The 22,652-nt window shown below is 36.5% G+C and overlaps 1 protein-coding gene across 1 annotated transcript in view; it reads right to left on the bottom strand.

The window, feature by feature from the left end:
* Positions 1–483: 483 nt before the first annotated feature.
* LOC139700292 (ATP-binding cassette sub-family G member 1) overlaps positions 484–22,652 on the bottom strand; it is a 69,380-nt gene continuing 47,211 nt past the window's right edge. The window contains exons 3-12 of the mRNA XM_071598933.1: positions 21,977–22,203; positions 20,785–20,953; positions 16,727–16,968; positions 15,293–15,478; positions 11,899–12,056; positions 9,504–9,672; positions 8,164–8,264; positions 3,714–3,869; positions 2,101–2,303; positions 484–1,948 (exon numbers count right to left, since the gene is read on the bottom strand). Coding sequence (XP_071455034.1) covers positions 1,801–1,948; positions 2,101–2,303; positions 3,714–3,869; positions 8,164–8,264; positions 9,504–9,672; positions 11,899–12,056; positions 15,293–15,478; positions 16,727–16,968; positions 20,785–20,953; positions 21,977–22,203 — 1,759 coding nt within the window. The 3' untranslated portion in view covers positions 484–1,800. The remainder of the gene's footprint in view (positions 1,949–2,100; positions 2,304–3,713; positions 3,870–8,163; positions 8,265–9,503; positions 9,673–11,898; positions 12,057–15,292; positions 15,479–16,726; positions 16,969–20,784; positions 20,954–21,976; positions 22,204–22,652) is intronic.

Here is a 22,652-nt window from a genome sequence, read left to right as displayed (position 1 = left end):
CCTTATTGTATAAATTACTCACAGATTCTTAGAGCCATGCATACCTTTAAACTAATCAGATTGCATAATTATCTTTGAAAAAATATTATGAAATAATGATGAAAAAATTTGGTCATACTTTCAACATTTCATCTATTCGATATAAAGACCAATTTATGTGTAATTACCTCTTAACATCAGTCACCAATCAAATGCACTTCGGGTTAAAGTATGCCATAGGTTTTTATTACGTGAACTACACTTTTTACTCTATCATCCCTGATAGCAAGGCCACGGTATTTGTCTATAAATAAAAGATACCATGTTAATTTTTAAAGGAAGTAATTTCCTAAGGTACAGAATGCTTCATTATTTTACACAAAACTAATGGTTATCACATCATTTAGAACACCACACAACAGCAACAAGGTGGTAGTTTACAATATTGTGCTGGTAACAAGGTAGGGAACTGTAGGGAACAGAATATTACAAATAAGACAGAATTTGAAAAATGAATTTATTTTTCAAATATATAAATTAGGAAAATATATACATTATACGTCACTTGCACAAATCAATTTATGAGCTAGTTAACACCATGTGTTACTTGATAGCATGTTCCAGAGTAATAACATATTTTATGGGGAATAATAATCAGGGTAACAAAGATGTAATTTTTTCATTTCAAACTTCCATGCTGAAAATTGCATAAAGTTATTTCATCCCCCAAAAACCAGCTTTAAATAGTTCAGCTTCATATCTTTTATATCTTATGAAGAAGCCTGGTTAACTAGACATGGAACAAAATTGATTCAAATGATTCCTAATTTGTACCCACCCACCAATGGGTGGGAGACACTTGGATTAACATTTAGTTTCCCATCATTTATGGTATCCGTAGATCTCCAGGGTCCATCACATGCTGTACCCAAAATTATTATTCTGGATGTTTCTTTAACTTGCTAATTTCATATAAATGAAACCTGCTCACATAATCAGTCTGATTAAGTCAGGGTAATATTTGAAAAGCAATAGTATTGAGTGTGAAGGCTCTGTTACCTCTACTCAAAAGTGGCACTATGTTACATAGTGTAAAATATAAGCACGGCAGAGCAATACAAAATATACAAATTTTTTCTAATATTTATAACAAGACTTGATGGTTTGAAAAGATTAAATGGATCACAATTCATGAAAGGTGCAATTTAACAAAAATACACCATAATTAAAGTCTTAAATCAACCATTGCTGACATTTATGTAAAAAAAATCAGCCATGAATTTGTGCAAGGTTCCACTACAAAGCCCTTCTTTCTAACAAATTGGGTCTGAGCTTATGACATAAGCATTACAATTGTCTGGAATTCCTCATTTTTAAACAATGGGAATTTACTATCACAGTTAAGCTCTTTGGAATTTTAAAAGTTACATTTATGAAAATTTGAAACAACATAACACAGTTGCAAATGCTGGGATTGCAAAGTACAGATCATATGTTCCTTGAATTATGGATTCATCCTGAATTAGTATCAGTCTCTATAGGATGGGACTCCAGCACAAAAAAAATTTTTTCTTTCAAGATTTACAATTTCTCCAGGCATATCTGACTTTCCTTTTTCCATTGAAATACAAGCTGTATCACTGTTATAATATATAATTATCATTGATTTTACAGATATCACAGACCACGTCTTCAAAAGTACCTCACAGGCATGAACATCTACTGTGTCATTGCTATGCGTAGGGTGACTTTCAATCATGAAAGACTTCCTTTGGTTTCTGGTACAGTTAAAGACAGCTCGGTAAATATGGCCCCCCTCAGTTATCTGAAGTAGTTCAGTCGTAACCAAATGGCCATGAATGTTGAGCAGTGGACTAGGATTGCAAATGTGCCTATTATTGACAAGTTACTCACTACATCAACTGGAGGATCTGTAATATCCATCTCACTCAGAAATTTGTTGGGGTACCTGTAATAAAATATTTAATATTGGTGAAATGACAGGAATATTTAACATTCGGAATTTAGAGTTATAGAGGCCATTCAAAAATATTCTTAATTGCATTCAATGCTATGAAAATATTTCATGAGTTCAAATATATTGTATTTATGATCACCCACCGATAATGGCAGTAAAATTTTTCAGTGCAAGGCAGTATATCCCTATCCATGCCATACAGGATGTGCATGTTTGTATGGAATGCATAACGAAAGTAGCTTATATGGAATAGCCACTTGAATCCCTTTGGAGTGTCCCTGTAGGTGATACAGAATCCAAATACCGATAGCAATACAGCAATCACAGGTCCAATAAATACTGCCATCTGGAATGAAAAAAAGTTTCTGCATGTTCATTGGATAATGTATCATATAAGATCAAATACAGGAAATATGAAAATTATTGCAACATAGAAACATCAAGTTATAATGTTTTTTTGTATATAGTTGATTTTAAGATATCGTCACCTTTTACTGTTAAATAATTATGCCTGCCTTTTGGCATCATAGAGAACTTTCATTGAATATTTCACTGTGTGGCATACAGTTTTGTATGCAGTTCATAAGTAATGTATTATGATTAAAGTCATAAGGGTGATTTTTATGGTTAAAATTCTTTTGTTTAGCATTTTTCACAAAAGGCAGTCAAAAGTCCCCCTTCCGATTGCACCATGCTATAACTGGCAATTTTTGATGCAAGGGCAAACTTATGAACTAAACACAGCCTTGTTTTGTTAACTGAAAAAGTATTTTTAATAATACATATAATTATAACTTTCCTTATGCGGTTTTCTCCGTAACAGGTTGCCTAAAAGAAATAATTATCACCAATTTATTAGGTTTTTTACCATAATTAACTGGTTGTAAGGAGGAAGCCCGACTACAGCCTCTCAGTTATAACATTTTTTGCACTATTTTAGTGTTGTATCTGTCACTGGTGATCACTGCAATGGTGACCAGTTCTTCTATGAAATCAAATTGGCTGGAAGTGATGAGGATATTTGATGAAATAATTTAATGGAGGTAATGATTTGAAACATGAGGATTGGTAACTTTTTATTTAAGTATAGTGAGTTAAAAACTGATGCCCAGAAAACCAGGTTGACAGATGGTCTAAGAAGTTTGGTTACCTATTGCTTCCATGAAACTTATAGATTTGTGAAGAGAATTAATGCTTCCAAAATTATAAAATCTAATATCCTGAGGCTCCCAGTTCAAAGGAAAATGATATTATTCAGATGCCAATAATAATTATATGCATTATTTAAAAGGGCATCTTTTAAATGAAAAATTCAATGTTACAGAAATAATAACAATATAGCTGAATCCACCGAGATCATTATCCCCCGAGATGGTTTGAAAAGGTCATCATAAACACAAAATGGCTGAAATGAAAATTCTCAACATTCCTTCGTCAGAATAATTCCTTAAGGGATGGAGATTTCAGGATAATGATCAAAGATAGACCAAATCTAAGGTGGTTCTAATAATACTTCAAAAAGGGATGGATGGAGGAATGTTTTACAAGCACTGGAGTCATTGTAGCTTCAGGGAAGAAGAATTTTTAAAGGAAAATAAAAATATCCTGTGAAAATTATCCTTTTATGCCACGAGCCCTTGAGCCTTGTGAGTGCACATCATAGACCTCCAAGAGCAAGCAATATGGTGGATATTCTGGTGCTGTCAGCATTCCAATTTGCATTTGCAAGGAAAGACAGGGAGCAAGGTATTCTTGCCTTGATGGGTGTGGTTGCTCCAACTAGGTACCCACAGCTCTGAGCGGCCAGCGAAGCAAGAATGTTTGAGAGGAAGAATAGGAGGAGTCTGGATGCTTCCAGGGGCTGTCCAGTAAGCAGGTAACTGATGACCAGATACATTAGGCAAGCCATGACCTAAATTGGGAAAAATGAAATGTATTAGCAACTGATAGATTTCCAATGAAAAAGTTTCGCCTCCAGATTAATAGCGATTAAGCCATTTATATTTAGTAACTTTTGAATTCTCAGCGTATTTAATAATCCAACGCATATGACATTAAAAATTAAAGTTGACAGTTGTCACTCTACGATAGACAAATGTTTCACAGTTCCAAGTGTAAATTTGGAAGTAGACTTCTCTTTTTAGTAGCAGCAGCAAACAAGGCCATCAATACTTTTTCTAATGAAAATATGTTTTTAAAAGAAAAGTTTTTCCTTCTATCTTCATTGAATTCTCATTCATTCTGAGGTAATTTGTTTTTCAGAAAGAAAACTGGATACAAATCTACCATGAAAACTATGTCCAAATCCTTGGAAAATGAATGCAAAATAACAAATTATGGAGAAATCAGGTTTTGGACAAAAATTGGAAAGAAATCCCTCCTACCTATCACTTTGAGATGGACAGATTAGTATTATTAGTTAATCCACTGGTTAGCGTAGGTTTTGCATGGACACAACTACCTTATAAATAAAAGACTCTCCATTCTCGGGATGTCACTGCGTAGGTGTTTTCTCTCACAACAGTTTTGCCCATGTTTCAACAAGCATCTTCAGGTCGAAGACGCTTGTTGAAACACGGGCGAGACTGTTGTCAGAAAAACACCCTATGCGGTGACAACCCGAGAATGGAGAGTCTTTCATCTGAACGCCGCGAAAATCAACGATCCCATATTACCTTATGAATATTTTGTAACCTCTAACAAAATACTACCCAACATCCTACTCTACAAAAAGTCCTTCTTCATCTCTGTGTACTTCCTTCATCCTGTCCAACATCCCTATTCTATTCCTGCCCTTTCCTTGTCTGGCTAACATTCTCCCCTCTATCACAATCTTCAAAATCTCCCTGCCAATCAATATGCGTTTTATCCATTTTTCCTGCCTACTTATGATTTCTCCCAACAATTCCATCTCCTCGCCCACCATACCACCATTTCCTCATTTTTAATTCTTTCCATCCATTTCACCCTCTCAATTCTTCTCCATACCCACGTTTCAAAAGACTCTAATCTATGTCTATCCTTCTGCTTCAATGACCATGTTTCCGCACGTACATAGTTACACTCCATATCAAAGTTTTTACGAGTCTTCTCTTAATATCCTTACTCAAAATCCCTGCCATCAACTCCCTCCTCCTTGTGGAAGCCTCTTTGCCTAGCGCAATTCTTCTTCCTACGTCCCTACTACTTTGACCGTATTGGTCCAAAACACTTCCAAGATACGTTAACTGTTTCAACTGCTCTAATTTGTGCCCTCCTATTTTAATGTTTAGCTTAGTCTTTTTCTTTCTGAAAAATTGCATAACATTTGTTTTGTTAATGTTGATTCTCATCCCATACCTGTCGCACTGAATTTCCAAGTCACTCAGCAATGCTTGCAACCCCTTGGCTGACTGACACACTAAAGCTTGGTCATCAGCGAACCTTACTGATTTTACGAATTCCCCGCCCTCTTTCATTCCTACCTGCAGTTCTTCCCATGCCTCTTTAATCATTTCCTCTGCATGCAGGTTGAACAGCAACGGTGATAATTAGCAACCTTTTTCTAACACTGCCCATCCGGACTCCCTGTTCCCCACCCGCACCTGAGCAGTCTGAGACATGTACAGGTTGCGGATTAGCCTCCTTTCCCTCCAGTCTATTGCTATTTTCTGCAATATACTCATTAGTTTTCCCGAATTCACTCTATGTAACACCTTTTGTAAATCTAGGAAACAGGCAAATATGTCCTGATTGTATTCTATTTTCCTCTCGTTAGTGATCTCATTACTGCAATGACATCACCCTTACTTCTCCTCTTCCTAAACCCAAATTGATAATCCTTTAAGTAATCATTTGCCCTACTCTCTATCCTTTTGTTTATGATCCTGAGAACAATTTTAGCTGTGTGGGATATCAAACTTACTGTCTTGTAGTCCTCACATGATTTAGTCTTTACCTTTTTTGTAATCTGAACTAAAACTTATCTCAACAAGTCTTCCGGCCAGATTCCTTCCTCATAGATACTACGAATCAGCCCATATAGCCTCTTCCTCCCACATTTTCGGAAAACATTTCAGTAGTTCCGCAGGAATGTTATCCACCCCCATGGCCTTATTTGATGGCATCTCCCATAATGCTCTTTTTCTATTGAATGGGCGAGTATGCCTGGACCGAATCTATCTTCATCTATGTCATGTTCCTTTTCTCTGTCTAACCTTGTTGGACTAAGTTCTTTACTATATAGTGCTTCTATATATTCTTTCCATTTTTCTTGGATCTTTTCCGTGTCAACTATTATCTTATCTCTAATTGCTAGTATAGCTCTTCCTTTCTTACTTCCTGATAGTGATTTAACCGTACTGTATAGAGCACTAATTTCACCCTTACTCCTCAAACTTTCTATATCCTTTCACTGCTTTTTCCATTACACTACTTTTGCTTTATTTATTGCCCATCTCAATTTGTTATTTAACTCTTTATACTTCATTTTGCCTAACTCTGTGTTTACATCATTCCATTTTATTCTCTCATCCATCTTTTTAATCATCTCATCCGTGATCTATGGTTTCCTTGTCCTTATCCCCTTAATGGTTCCCATAGTGTCTTTTGTGACTTTCGATATCCCTTTCTTGATACATTCCTATTATTCTTTGATAGTATGATCCATGATTTACTCTAATGCCTGCTGATACTCCTTCCTTGTCAATACAGTTAATGCTTCTACATTCCATTTCCTAATGCCGCTGCCCCTGCCTTATCTTTATGAAAAGGATGCTTGTCGTCATAACAACTAAATTGTGGTCACAGTCCTCATCTGCTCCCTGAAGTTGTGCGAATTGATCACACTGTTCCTAAACCTGTGCCTAACTACAATATAATCTAACTGATACCTTTCTAAGTCACCTGACATTTTCCATGTATACCTGGGCTTTTTGTGGTGTCAAAACCAAGTGTTGGTGATGACTAACCTATCTCTCCTGCCGAATTTAAATGCTTTCTTCCTGCAGTCATTCCATGTACCTAAACCGTAATCCCCCACCTCATTACCATTTCTTCCTTTGCCTACCGTCCTAAATTTACCGAGGTGCAGATGTGTGAAGAATCAATAATGCTTTAGTATGGATTTAATTTTATGAACATTCCAACATTTTTATTCATGTTAATTTTCATAGAGTGTTTGCAAGACTTGCTTTTTGTGGTAATTTAGGTAGGTTTGGTCTTTGATCTTCTCAATGCAAGATAATAATTTTATAGTGCTCATGAGTGATTTTCAATTATGGATAATGACGCTGAAAGAATTCTTAATCTGATTGTTGCCTTCTCCTTATAGCACTGATGGCAGTCTTGTTCAGTAGTAGTAGTTTTGAGGGGAGGCGACCGACAGCTGAGGTCATTTGCGCCATAGGGGATGGATAGGAAAGGATGAAGGGTGGAGAGAAACCCGGCGTCGGCATTAGCCTACTCTTTACGAAAGGCGCCAAGGGGTCCACAGTTTAACGTCCCATCCGACGGACGGCGTACTCACTCAAAGTGCCCTCCACAAAAGCACCTCAAGCAGGGATCGAGATACCTCTGAAAAATATTCAACACCGCCGGGATTTGAACCCGGGCCCTCTGGGTGGGAAGCCAGTAGTTCAGGCACACCGTATTAGTTACACTATAAAAGCACTTGGAAAACTGAGAAAGAGTCGCTGGGGAAATCAGGAATGCTCAAAAAGAATTTCTTGTGTGTACATCTAGGGATGAGGGTCATCAGAAAGTTAGGCTGATGCCATCTAGAGCCAAGGTTGGAAGCCAATAGTGAGTGGCCACTTCATGGTTTGGACAATCCAAAATAGTCTCTTGCCCATATAACCTAATTCCATTCCACATTGCATTTTCCTATGTCTATTTATTTATGGGTATTGTCTATCTATTTATTTATTTTCTGTGGCTGACACTTCTTTACTAGCCCCATTCTCAATCAACTATCAAAATTCTTATAGGGCAGTGAGTGTGTTTGAGCCATTTGAGGAATTTCAAAATGTGTAATTACAGTACAATACCAACAGTATTTGTGGGATACCTGACATTGAAATGCCTGCTCCAAATAAGGATGTATTTCTTAATTAGAAATGGAGTTGGGGAACTATTGAACTATTATATTAATACAAATTCAATGAAAATACTTTCATATCATTCCTTTTTGAAACTGAATGGTCAGTAAGCATATTAAAGTTCCTTACCTGGAAAGGTATTTCTGCCATCAGGGTGGAAAAACAGTATGGGACTAGAGAATACCACCGGTTGAAGTGTTCTTGTGACAAGACTTTCATCTCTAGAGGAACTATGAAAAAAGAGGATTTGATTACTACTCATGGACACAGTCATGGAGAATATCAGTCATGGTAATTTTTCTTCAATTAAACACTATTTTGGTATCTCAGTTAATTTCGAAATTGGAAGTGCCTGGTGGGATGATAATTCAACTTTTACTGACTTTTTCTGTTTTTCTGGCTCCCATGTTTACCTGTTAATAGAATGTTTTCTCCCTTATAGTTTACATGCATGAAACTTCATGTTATGCCTTTAATTTGATCGCAAAAGTGCAATCAGTTATCAAAAATTAAGCCTAGTCAAACTTACTCATTAGTACTAACACTGGAAATCATCTCATACAAGAAGCGTAACTTTCTTTGAAGATTTGGTATCTCTATTTCAAAAACTGATTGCAAGTCCTTAAATTTCGCCTATCATATTTTGGGAAAGGATTGTCTCCTGCCATAAATGTTTATTCTTGCCACCCACCTGAATCCATCCTCATCTTCCAACTCATTTTATGTTGACTTTGGACATGCATTTCAATTTTAACCACATTTTTTTCACCTTTCATTTCATTTCAAGCATTTAGTAGGTGATGTTCACCTAGTACTAAGCCTGACAGCGTGTGAAATTCACACATCAGAGTAGGGAGGCCAGTTCCTCTCCCTGTGCTGGTTTTGGTTTCCCAGGAAGATCTGGTACCCAAAAAATCACATAGCTTGGAGGAGCTGCAGGTGCCCAGAGTGCCTTGCCCGGGAATTGAACCCGGGACCCTCCGGTCAGCATTCCAATGCTCTACCCACTGGACTACCCTGACCCACATACATATTTATATATATATATATATATATATATATATATATATATATATATATATATATATATATATATAACTTGAAGAAGGCCTCTGAGAGGGCCGAAAGCTCAAGCAATTTACCGTGTGAGTGTTCTTTTAAATGTTGCTATTCTTTTCTATTTGTGTTATATTGCATCAGCCTATAATTGTGCCGCTCATGTGAGTTTTTCCTTAAAATTCTGGTGTGTATATATATAATGTATATATACACACACATACATGCATACACACACTTATGCATATATATATATATATATATATATATATATATATATATATATCCCTTAAAGATTGTTCATTTTCATATGATTTCTTCTAATGTGAAAACATTAAAATTTGGGAAAAATATGTGAGACCCCTGCCATAATAGGATCGCACTAAATATGTGTGATCTGGATAAATACTCACAGGAAAGTAGCACTGCCATCTTGCCAGTATAAACTAGGAAAAGGAGCGACCCATATATGTACACATAGTTGGCCAGAACACTGCTTCCTTCACTGCCCACATTGTGGTATAGGTATCCAAAGATGACTCCAATTGCCAGGTGGGCCGCAAGGCGGATTCCCAACTGAGACTGAAGTGCAGAGTACAGAAAACATGAATTTTATGCGCATGCCATGCAGATTCTTGCATAAAATGTACTTTGAGTATCAATTTAATAAAACAACAAGATAAATAGGTATATATCCCTGCTGTGTTTTAGGAAATTAATTTCCCTTGTTCATTCATAAAAATAGTTTTTAATTAACCAGTAAAAATAATTTACACTGATGTGTCTATGTAGATTATATATTATTATTAGATTGGTACATATATATGTCTTTAGGATATCGATAAGCCTTCACTTGTCAGGTTTGCTCGGGGCCAAGTCAGCAATTTATATGACACCCATGAATCCAGCAGGAATCAGCTTGTGGCCTTTGGGCCAGCAATCAGTGTGTTTGGCTAGATGGAGCATCTTTTCACGTAATGTTTAAATAGGATGTCCACCAACCTGTAAAACTAGTAAAATTAGAAATATAGGATTTCCTGTAACAATCCACATTTGGCCCATTTCACTAGGGTCTCCCTATCATTTTGAGATTAATTCAAGGCATAGAACTAATTTGCCCCTATGTATCTCTGTTTATAATGGCTTTTAACTTGGTTGCCTATAGATTGAGATTGTGCAAATTGAGACAGTTGTTATGACTAATGTAAAAATGATGGCCATAACATATTTCCCTATAGTGAGTATTTTTATTTTTGCTCAGCTTATCTGATTAATGTGCATTTTTATTGTGGTACCATTCATTCATGCATATTAATGACTTAGAAGACTGATGATGATACTTTTAATGTTTTTGATTTATTTACAGCTCCTCTTGATGAGCGAAAATGATAAGTTTTGAATGCAATTAAATTGATGCTGATGTTGCAACTTCCTCATTACAGTGTGCCATTTTAGTGAAATGCTGAATCATTATTTTTCCATTCTGTTGGCTTGTTGTGGAAATTCATGTTCCTCTAAAAGAGGATTCAGTCTATAACTTATGATTATAAGAGACTTTCTTATCAGGATAGTGTACTCTGCAAGTATTAATACATAGTTCAGCATACAGTGAGATGATACGTGACAGTACCAATATCATTCTGAGACAACCCACCATTTCATGTCATTTCCAAAAGCTTCCAAAAGCTGTCTGAAATTATTAATATATGATCAATATTTATTTGCCCAAGTGTTTTGGATTGTGGAATACCCCAGAAAACTGGAAGTACTTCCTGGTAAGCTCAGGGAATTTCTTTGTAGTTGGAAAAGAGGCAAGGACCCATATAATATTATTTGACTGCATAGTAATTAAATGAATAATATAAAAATTAAAATATTGAACAATGTCTTTGAGAAGTAGGTGATTTTGGTTTGGACTATGAAATCTCATTTGCCACGCTTGATGCATCTCTGGAGAACACATGATCAGTGTGACCGGGGGGTTTTCCATATCTGTGTAAATTACATATGATACATAGAAATATTAAACAGGCATAGAGATTTCTTTGAGCATGGATACAGATATATTTTATAATATTATATAATGTTAACCATAGTGAGTAAAAAGTTATATTAAACCTCTGGTAGCTACTCAAGAGCTGGGTGAAACTGAATTTCTAAAACATATACCTTGAGTAAATGCTGTGGGATAAATACAGCAGCGTTCATGCATTTTTTGATGATGATGATAAGTATTCTAATACTGTCCTCAAAGAAATTCATTTTCAAATCAATAGAGATGAAAAAGCTATGGCTCAGCAGAGGTGATAGATACAATTACCGTGCTAATGAATAACTGATCGTAGCACTTTTCCACTTAATGAAATTTATTGGGTTTCGATGTATTACATCATCATCAGGTAACAAAATGTAGTTGTGTGCTTCTTAGTGGAGTTTTCATTTTGTTACCTGATGTTGATGTAATGAATCAAAACCCGGTTGTGAAATAAATTTCATCAAGTGGAAAAGTGCTACGATTAGTTATTAATTATGTTTGACTCGCACCACATCACGCCTGAAGCTACTCAATTTAACCTGCTCATATTTACATCCATTAGAAACATCTTACTGCCACAAAATGTTTAGAAAATAATACAATTGTCCATTGTGATGCACTTATAATTTAGTACTACTTATTTTCACTGCATAATTTTGCTATTTTTCTGAATACATTCATGGATACTTATCCATTAAAATAATACATATTCCTTCAGTAGTTGGAAATCCAATTGATTTTTTTGTTAAATAGCAGAAAATAGTTTGGCTTACATAATTCCTCCGCATCACTAGCATATTTCTTTTGGAAAGAATGCACAGCTGCTCGAAGGATGTAGAGGCCATCCGAAAGGAATCACATTTTTTACAATCACTTTCATCTGCAGTTTCCTTGGAGAACTCACTAACATCTGCTCTCCTGGGTTCACCATCTGCCACTCAATAAAAGTTAAACATTTTTTCAGTTGAGATATAATTTTCCCAGAGAAAATTTAAAAAATGCAAAGGTGTAATTTACTTTTCTGTCAGGGATATTTCCAAACAAAATTTTTAGGTCTGGCAGTCATAAAAGTGCACATAATACAATGGAAAATTTTCTAAAAGTGCCTCAAATTTCCAGTCCTGTGTCTGTATAGAGTCCCAAATCAATATAAAGTGTAGTAATTTTGTTATTACGGTTAATATCCAATGAATTTAGGTAACATATGAGCAACTCTCAATTGGTTGCAACCTTGATTTAAGGATCCACTGATACATGCATAGATTTATCAAGAGAAAGCTTTCTATCAGAGGTCTAAGAAAATACCCACATGGGTACGTATCCTTTACATTTGACCAAATAAATACATCTTAGCTTGAATTGTATCACTAACTTGATGGAGCATTATTTAGTTTTCATTTGCTTGCATTGCTAAATAAAATCACCTAATTTTTTGCGAAAATATCACAATTTCTTGCAAGCATTTTTCTTTGGGATGAATTCTTTTAAAATCTACCGCCTTACTGACCTAGTGAATGGTATATTAAAATGATATGCAAACCTCATGGGAAGGGTCTCACATATATGGCTTTATCAGCATGCAATCAATACTGTTCCCTTTCAGAGCAGGTAATGCAAACAGCCTGCTTTCAGTTTATGCCAGGAAAATCACTCCCTTTTCTGATTTCTTCCATCCTATCCCATCTTTTGTACTTCTGTCACATTCCAACGTTTTTGGCACATGCTCTTCTTTTCCCAGAACTTTTTATATGCCTACTAAAAGCCTCCTGGACCACATCCACCCACAACTCTCTTTGATCTCACATTTCTTCTCAAATCATTTACTCTTCTCTCATTTTGTGTTTTGTGATTTACTTCTCTTGACTTTCTTTCTTCCAACATAATCAAACCAGCATAGTGAACTGGTTCTATTCCTGGTGCATCCAATCTACAATCATTCATGGCCTACTCTTTCCTTGTTGTACATCTCCTATTCCTTCAAACCCTTCTTAAGTATCCCTTGTTATTTTCATTTAGTTGTAAGTTACCTAAATTGGATATATTTCATGTACGAGAGTAAGCTGAAAAGTAATGCATACATGCTTGTAAAGCGCGAACAAAAACAAATAGCAAGATCGGGCAAAAACTAAATTTAAGTACAATTCCAAGTTTCAAAATCATATAATATGATTTTTCAACACAGTCACCATTAAGGTTAACACATTTCTCTCAATGTGTAACAAGTTTTTCATTCCTTCACTGAAAAACTCTTCTGAATTTTCTCGAATCCAGGACTTGATAGCTGCCTTCACCTCATCGCTTGAGGTGTAATGACTACCCTTGTGGTGTCTCTTGAGTTGAGGGAAAAAATCGTGGGAATAAGGAGGGTGTGGAATCGGTTCAAATTTCAGGTTTCGGAGGGCCTTTCCTGTTGAGGGCGAGGAATGTGGATGAGCATTGCCATGTCGCAAGATAATTGGTGCCAGGCGCCACTTTAACACCACAAACTTCTTCCTTGGATCTTCAAATACGGTTTGAGATACACTTTTGAGCGATTAGCTGGTCATTTTGAATCAAATCTTCAACGAGTTTGCAATGTTTATCGTCTGTGGAAGTGATTGGATGCATGCTTAGTGTTTCATCAACAATTACGGCTTTTCCAGGCTTGCTACCACACAATTTTACTACCCATCGATAGTTACAGCTGACCTACCAACAGCATTGTCGCCACAAACTGCCTTTGAACGATGATAATATCTCAGTAGGATTCACTTTTTCAGCAGTTGGAAATTCCAAATCAGCACGCTGTTTAACTCGCTTTGACATAGCAGTAGAACACGCTTCCATACTTCCGCTTCTCAAAATACACTGGATGAATGAAACATCCTCAAACCTGTGCATGCAATTTGAGGGGGAATGTTACTTCCAGAATCTGCCAGGAATGCTTCTGAAGGTCATTTTGTGGTCTTTGCATCTTGTTTGTGGTTTGTGGTCTACAAGCATTAGTTTTCAGCCTACCCACGTAGTAATGTGGGTAGGAGTTCATTTTCATATGCTACCATTTTTGCAGTCCAAGTCAGGTATTCATTTTTTGACACTTGTAAGTACTGCACGTACATCTTCATCTTCCAGTATTCACATGCCTTTCATATTCTACTTTCATGGACATTCTACCGATATATACAGACAGATTGATGCACTTTTCCATTGGCTATTTTTGCTAGCTATTAAATCATTTTTCTTATTGAACTCTACCACCACGTGCATATGCATTTTTCTTTGGAATACATTTCCCCCAAATTTCTATCTCTTTTTCACCTCATATATGTAGGTTACAAAACATAAATATATATATATATATATATATATATATATATATATATATATTACTCTTGTGATCCGTTCGATTCCGCCTTCCCCACCTTTATTGTGTTCGTCCTTTATATGTGTTCCTATCCCTTTTCCTTATATCTGTTTCTGTATATATGAGTATATATATATATATATATATATATATATATATATATATATATATATATATATATATATATATATATATATATCAATTTTAATACCATTCTTTTCTTTTGGCAATATAGCTTTAATTCTGCTTAGTTGACAATATCATTTGAGCCCATGGATTTTTTGGTACACAAAAAAATTCACTTGCTTGCATTGCCATGTTGACTTGCCAGAATGAAGGCTTGCTGGGTTTTGTCTGGCCTGTGGGCTATAATGGCCCAGTAAGTGAAGGACGTATTCAATCTCAAGGCAATCAAATAAATGAATTCCTTAATGATTTGTGAATATTGGTGACTTTTTGTCATTCATTGTAAATGCATATGTATCATTGGGTGTTAGGTTAGGAGCCATTCAATTACATATTGAGTGAACGAGTAATGCACTGAATTTCGACTCCAGGATCATTGGGTCTATGCAACAATTGCTTTCACTATATGTCAGGAATCCAGATGCATATCCCTTTTCACTTATTTTTAAGTTATTTTCAAAATGTTTATACTATGCATAAACTAAACCTTCTGGAATCTAGCCCACAGAGGTGAATTATAGTCCAATTTAAATGAAATACCCTCCAGTTTAAAACATCAATAGTTTTCAACAAGCCTTTCAATGTAGTCTTCATTTGTGAAATATTTTTAAATATATGGTCATACAGTTGTGCCTCACCATGAGAGCGATGTTTCCCATTTGGCTTCCTCACTCCATTGCCACTAATTATCTGCCATGCTTTGCCTATGGGTTTTGTGGAAACAACCCCTGATTCCATGACAGAGTACTCTCCATTGTGAAGGGCAGATGAAAGTGATGAAATGACTTTCTTCCCGGCCTCATCATTACTCAGCATTTCCATTACTACCGATTGAAAGTGAAATGGTGAGATTAGACAAAAGTGCTTTTCTCCTGAGTTGCTCTTTTTTACATTCAGCTCTGCTCTCCATTTTTGGGGCAGCATTGAATTGGATTCTAAGAATATAATACAATCTTACTAGAATATTATTTAATATTAATTTTATTTAAATTCTCTCCAATGTCCAAAATTTTAGTCATAAAATATTGAAAATTGATTTTACCTCTGGATGGGCAATTTTTCATGGGTTTCCTAAACCATCATGGAAGTTGTCCTAGTCACAGGAAATCCATTCGATTCAATGAAATCGAACCCATTTATTTCAAATTTGTCCCAAAAGGAGTACGCAGAGGGAATATTCGAGCAATTGATTTATTATTCAGGGTGATAGATTAGGTAAATGAAAATATAATATCACCCAATAAGTCCGTGGCTGTAGTTTCTTAATACAATACTTCAGTGGCAGACATACATATTTATATGTTAGAAGTACTTAATGTTCATTGAAATAATTTTGAAATGCAACAATTTGGCAAGAGGGCAACTGCTTAAAACCACAAGGAATTATATAAAGAGCAAGAAAAACATCAGTTTTTCAGGAGTTTCTTTTTGTTATATTTTCCCAGATTATTTTATGTACGAGTATACTGATCCCCCTTTCACTCACTCTGTCACCGTTTTCACTAAGGAAGTGAAAAATAATAATTGTATAATATTAGGCTTTGCTTCATTTAAATTTAAATAACTACAGAAGAAATGCCATGGTAAGGGGCTAGCCTAGGAGAATAAACAATTTTGATGTTGGTTTCTTCTGGACGTTTTCCCTGACCTATTATTGAACAATTTCATTATTTTAATTTTAGGAAATCAAAAACAGAATTTAATTTTTAAAATATGCAAGCTCATTCAATTTCCTATCTCATGACACCTTTCTCACGCTTGGCCGGCCATTATTCCTAGTTTAGTTTTGCAAAAGAAATGAAGCATGCCCGTGAAAAGAGATAAACTTTGTATACATTTCTTGTCGAAGTTCATCTAGTGATCGGAGTAGAGCCTAAAATTTTGGTGTACCCAAAGTAGTCTGATTTTTGAGGTGTGGTGACATTTACTAATGTGCAAAGTTTGAAAGTCTTTCATCTCCTGGTTCTTGAAAAAACTGAGTTCTCCACTTCAACGTCACTTTCATGGATAACTGAGTGGTCATTTTTAAGGATTGGTTAATAATTAAGTTTTATTTGCTTTGGTGTACTTACTGAAATCTGCTGGGTTATGGTACTGAGGGCAATGGAGATCAGCTGTGCGGCTAATGAAAGGAAGAAGACCGGCCACTGAACCTTGGTATGTGCAGTATCCTTCTGCCACAATGTAAAGGTGATCAAACATACCAAGAATTAGAGCACTTGGCTGATGGATTGTACAAATGATAGTTCGCCCATCCTTTGCTAGGTGCTTCAGCAAATTTACACATTGTGTACATGATGAACTGTCCAGCCCACTGTAACCATAAAGAATAATTTTAGTTGAAAACATCAACATGATTAAGAGTAGGAATTTAATTAGGGTGGTACCCAGGGGAGTGGTTTTCAGCTTCTGAAACTGGGTTCCCAGGCTCAAATGTTGGTGGTTCACAAACTAAATCCAAGCTGCATGATTTCCTGAATTGTAATTGCAACTTACTCATGAAGCACAGGTGGCAGGGTGAAGAAAGGGACTACCAGCAGTGATGAACATGATTTTCATGTGCAATTGAACCTAGGATGAGGTAAACTTGACCAGTGCCCATCAAATCAATATTTAGGCGGAGTACTGCAATGATAAAGAATGGATGGCTCTAAATTACTGAATAAGTAGTGGGCACTTGGTACTTTTAGTAGCTCAAATGGCAGAGAGTGATTCCTTGAAAGAAAAAGGACCCTGCATTATGAATCATGCACGCCATAATTCATTCATAGCATCATGGATTTTTACATCCAAAGGGTGTTATTACGAGGGTTGCTATTCGTATTTTCAGCCTAATAATGAAAGGACTACTAATTTATTGTCCTCAAAGTATCCTCAATACGACACTTTTGCATTCCCTCAAACCGATTCCCGCAACACTTCTCCACTCTGATTGATATGCCTCCCAAGCATGGTTTTTGAATGCATCAACGGCTTCTTCAGGTGCCGTACAACGTTGGCCATGCAATTTTTTTCTTGATAAACAGGAATAAAAAGAAGTAATGTGGAGCTAAATTGGGGCTGTACGGATGATGACCAATCAAATCGACATTTTGGACAATCAAATAAGTATTTGTTTCAGCCGATCTGAGAGAGCTTGCCAATTGTCATGATGAAGAATAATCCTTTGTTGCCAATTCTTATTCCATGCGTCACCAAGCACTTTTGACAAGCAAATGCTCGTGTACCATTCAGAATTCACAGTTCTATGTTGCCGTAATGGCACGGTGTCCGGTTATTCCGAAGAAACAGGCGATCATTTGCTTCGATGTGCTTCGTGCAAGAATCACTTTTGTCAGATATGGCTCGCCTCAGAAGACCCATTCAGAGGATTGCTGTTCTTTTTTGGGCGTCAGTGAGTCAAATGACAATCTGTCGTGCAAGTTCTTGCACAGTATTAATGTTTTCTGGCGCAACAACTGATTTTGGATGACCTTCACGACTTTTGTCGCTGAGGCCATGATGGAATTCGTTGTGCCAGCGTTTCACAGCGACAAAGGATGGGGATTCTTTGCAAAAAGTGGAAGTAAATTGATCAATCCACGTCAAAGGTCATAAAAAATCATCGCACAAAAGTGTTTACGAGTTAACTCCATTTTTTCGCCGAGACAAAATTTTCGAGTCACTCTAAACAACACAAGTTATGATCAAACAACAAAATCTTCTGAAGAAAGTTAGCAAGGAGAAAGTGTTCAATCAGATGGCACCTAAAGCACTTAGTGTCGTCAAGGCATAAAATGTAAATAGCAACCCTCATATAACTAACACTACATTTTCTATTAAAAGGCTTCTAATTTTTGTTTTTAGGAGTAATGTGGGGAAGAGTTGGCCCTGACTCATGACTGTTCTTGGTGAAAAATTATTAGTCAGTAAAAACACCATTCAGTGTTCTTTGTTATGTGTGCTTGCACTATTTTTTACGAGGTTTTTGTGCAGTGTCACTAAAAGTTGCAATCAAAATTTAACAGAGCCAGAAATTAAGCTTTCCAAAAGGATGATGATTTTTTACGTGATTTCTTTTAAAAGGATATCCCAATATGCACCAGTGACATAGGAATCAGGTGGCAAGGTGAGACAGTTGCCCACTCAACCTCCTGACCTCCTCTAATACAAATAATGGCCATCACAACTCAGACAAATTGAATTGGAGCCTTAACATCGACTCAAAACTCCCTAAATGAGAACTCATATCAGGTTGTATACGTAGGCAATGATGCTTTCCTTCCTTGCATTAATCGCCTTGTTTTTATTCATGCATGCATATCGAACCATCCCAAGAAAATTCATACATAATATACTTAAGTGTTAAAGATTACTGAACAGAACTTCATGTAAAGTGTGCATTTTTGAGTTAAGTGGATGAATTGATTTGTGGTGAAAAATATGTGGCTGTGATAAGATCAAGTTCCCCAATGGTAAATATGGTGTGTGTCTGTGTATAAATGCTATCTAGAGACAGAAAAAATGGCCATCAGACATTTCAAAATGACATTGATTGCCGTTTATGAAAAATTATGTGGGCATCTATGTAAAAAAGAGCATACAAAGCTTTTCAAATAAAAACAACATGCATAAAAGTATTTGCACTTCTGTGGAGTAAGAATGCGAAGTAGAACTAATTGCCAATAGTTAGATTTACCCAACTAGGGAACTTGGGTGGGGAGCTGTGAAGAGGAGGCCTTTTAGCTCCCTCATTGAGCAACGAGAAATTTTTAAGGATGCAGTGTAGTCATGAAAGAAAAAGCTGATGAGGCCTTGATTTATCCTATCCTGGAATACTCGTCCATAGTACTCATATGATGTGGGACATAAAAACAAAGGGGAATGAAAGTCAGTTAGATATGTAGTTGGTGGTTGTAGGGGGTAGTAGATAGACAGGGTCTGTCGCAAAAGTAGTAGGACTGAGTCGATTAAAAAAAATTGATTTCGTATTATGAAATGGAAGAGAGTGCACATTATAAGAAAAGGATTAGGTTAGATAAACTCTATAGAATAGTTAAAAATAAAGAAGTGTGGGAAGATTTGAGGAAGGAAATAGAAATAACAAATTTTAAAGGAAGAAAATGTTTTAAAATTAAGAAAACAAACAAATAAATAGAAATTTTTTTTCATTTTTAAGTAGAATATTGTTGAATAGAACTTGCTACCTGTTGAGTCGTGGGAACCCTTCCCAACCAAATGTTAGGAATTTCAAGAATAAATGTAAGGTGACCGCTGGACAGAGGACTGAGTGATAAATTTAACAATGACTGTTGTTATATTGAAACATAAGCAATGAAGATGGCACGAGAAGTTGAACTGTGAGTGTTGTACGAGAAGTTGAACTGGTTTGGACAGCGTATGATGTTGGGCAGTGCATGGTTATTTATGGTGTGATGTTGGGCTGTGTGTGATTACACATAGTTTCTAATTGCTTGGATTATCTCAGAATATAATTCCGTAGCTTGAATTTATTATTGATTGAGGATCTGTTTTCAACTAAATAGGATTGTTTCATGGTAGAGATTCGTGTTTAGATGTTTCCAGTATTATGTAGTATTATGATATTACTTACTTTATTATTATTATAGCATATCTTAATTTTATCCGTTTTAATTATCTTTTTTTAACATAAGCATAGTTTAGTTAAGATTTTTTATGAATGAGACTTTGTTGTCAATGTTTTTCAGAGGGCAGAGATTGTTGTAAAGTTGTCCCAGGTTACTGTTTCAGAAAGAGAAGTAGATTGTGCCGCTAATGATTTGTGCCACCTGGCCATGCCTAACTGTATGTGTTCATTTAAATAATAATACCATCTAGGGAGACTTTGAGTGAATTTCCCAGGAACCTTCCCGGCTTGAATGTTTGAATCTGCAGTGGCACTCCTTAGGATTGGCCTGCGAATACCCAGAAAGACCATGAGAGCTCTCTTTATAATCCCATGAAAGGGATCCATGATGAGCTGCATGGGAATGTTTTTGTTCTTGATTATTAACAAATCATGTGTTTTGTACCTACTTCATTTGATTGAAAAGAAATAAAATCATATTTTTTGAAAGATGGCAGCTAAAAAATAAAGTGAGGTAAAATGATCAAGAAAATTTGATCTTACGTTGTTGGCTCATCAAGGAGCATGATTGGTGGATCATCAATGAGCTCCAAAGCAATGGACATCCTCTTCCTTTGACCACCTGACAGCCGACTCGTACGGGTGTCCTTGCATTCAGTAAGCCCAAGTATTTCCAGGATTTCATTAACCTGAAATATGAAGAGATCATTACAGAAAAGATGACAAACATTGGACCTTTTATATTTCCAATAACTCTTGATTGATCAATTATTTAGAAGTGCAGGTATTCCATAGAAATACAGAGTGTGTTTAAAGTGTTCCATCCATGAGCTTGTTGCATTTCTGGCAGGAAAATTATTTTAATAGTATGTTCATTCTCCAAAATGTTCCCAACTGAGATGTTCCAAATTCAACTCTATGTTCCTAAATTTTTCATAATGCATTTATTTAGTGATCAATGAAACTTCCTATTTTAGTGTTATGTTTCTTACGTGCTTCATGAAAAATACATTAACATATTGTCTGGTGGACCAACTTATAAAAGAAGTGTATTAACATATGAAAATTAGAACCACGTTGCATATATTCCTTATATGCTCAGTCAATGCAGACTATTCCTAGAAATATCTAGGTATGCAGTTGAACTATACCTGTACACTTTGAAAGAAAGCATATAATATATTCATGGACGATAAAGGACATTTCTTGTCTCAAAGAATATTTATAAAACAGATCAGGCACATAAGTATGCACATATGATGTGAATACAAGAATGTCTGTTTCCAGGAAGCAGACATATACACTTCATATGTACTTTAGGAAGAGTTCAATTTGCAGCAGGTAGGGTGGTCTAACAATAGTATAATTCTACAAAACTCAAAGTCCAAACTAAAGTCCAAAAGACGAATTATTTGGATATTTCAGGATATCTTCTGCATGCAACTAGTTTCTTCGATGCCTTGCGTATTATTTGGCCTCTGCGACATTCATTCCTGCTATTTGTAATATTCCTCGCGGGGAGGCCACGGCTTCCTCGATCTACCCCTAACTCGCAGATCAGTTAATTATCCTTCCATTATCGTAATACTATCTCTGGTGACATTACGGTTTCGGTCGCCCCCCCCCCATTATGCCTCCCTCCCTCCCTCCCCCTTACAATACCACTCCCCACTGCCACTTGCCTTATTCTCCCGCTCCTTGGGGGTGCTCCCCGGCAGGTGGCAGCACGGGGAGCTGATGCGACCGCCCATCTTCAGCTGGGCCGTGTAGGCCATGGCCTCGGAGACGGTGAGGGCCTCGCGGAGGTGGTCCTCTTGCTGGATGAGGCAGGAGCGCCCCCACACTCCGACGCCGGACCGGCTCGATGAGGACACGCCCCCGCAGCAACCGCCGGCGCCTCCGACCCGGCATTCATCGCCCTCGCCGTCCACGATGCTAACCTCCCCCTGCACTCCGCGGCAACTGCACTCGGCGGGGAAGACAAATGAAGCGCTTTAATGCGGGGAAAATGCGTGCCGACGTAGAATTCACATCAGTGTTCTTCATATATGCCGATCGGAACGGCAGAAAGAAAAAATGCTTCCAAAAAGGGCCTGTCTCTTCTTCTACTTACCCTTTCTCCCTCCCCCTCTCTCTTCCTTCAAGACCTGCCCATTATTATTTACGAAATTAATTCAGATCTTGCTGCTTTGTCACTGAGGGGAATAAAAAATTTATTGTAAATAAACCCAATCAAAAGTCAGTCCATTATAATCGGATACCATAAAATACATTCTAAAATAAGTATTGATAAACTACCCCCCTAAAATTGTAAGGATATATCATACCATACCGAAGGTCAGTAAATAATTTAGGCTTAACCATAAATGAAACATTATCTTGGACTGATCATGCAATCCTATCTGCAGAAA

Source organism: Hetaerina americana, unplaced genomic scaffold, assembly GCF_022747635.1.
Source record: "Hetaerina americana unplaced genomic scaffold, ioHetAmer1.1.p SCAF_10, whole genome shotgun sequence".
Lineage (NCBI taxonomy): Eukaryota > Metazoa > Arthropoda > Insecta > Odonata > Calopterygidae > Hetaerina > Hetaerina americana.
Note: the sequence above shows the minus strand (reverse complement) of the source record. Positions and strands in the feature narration are given on the sequence as shown.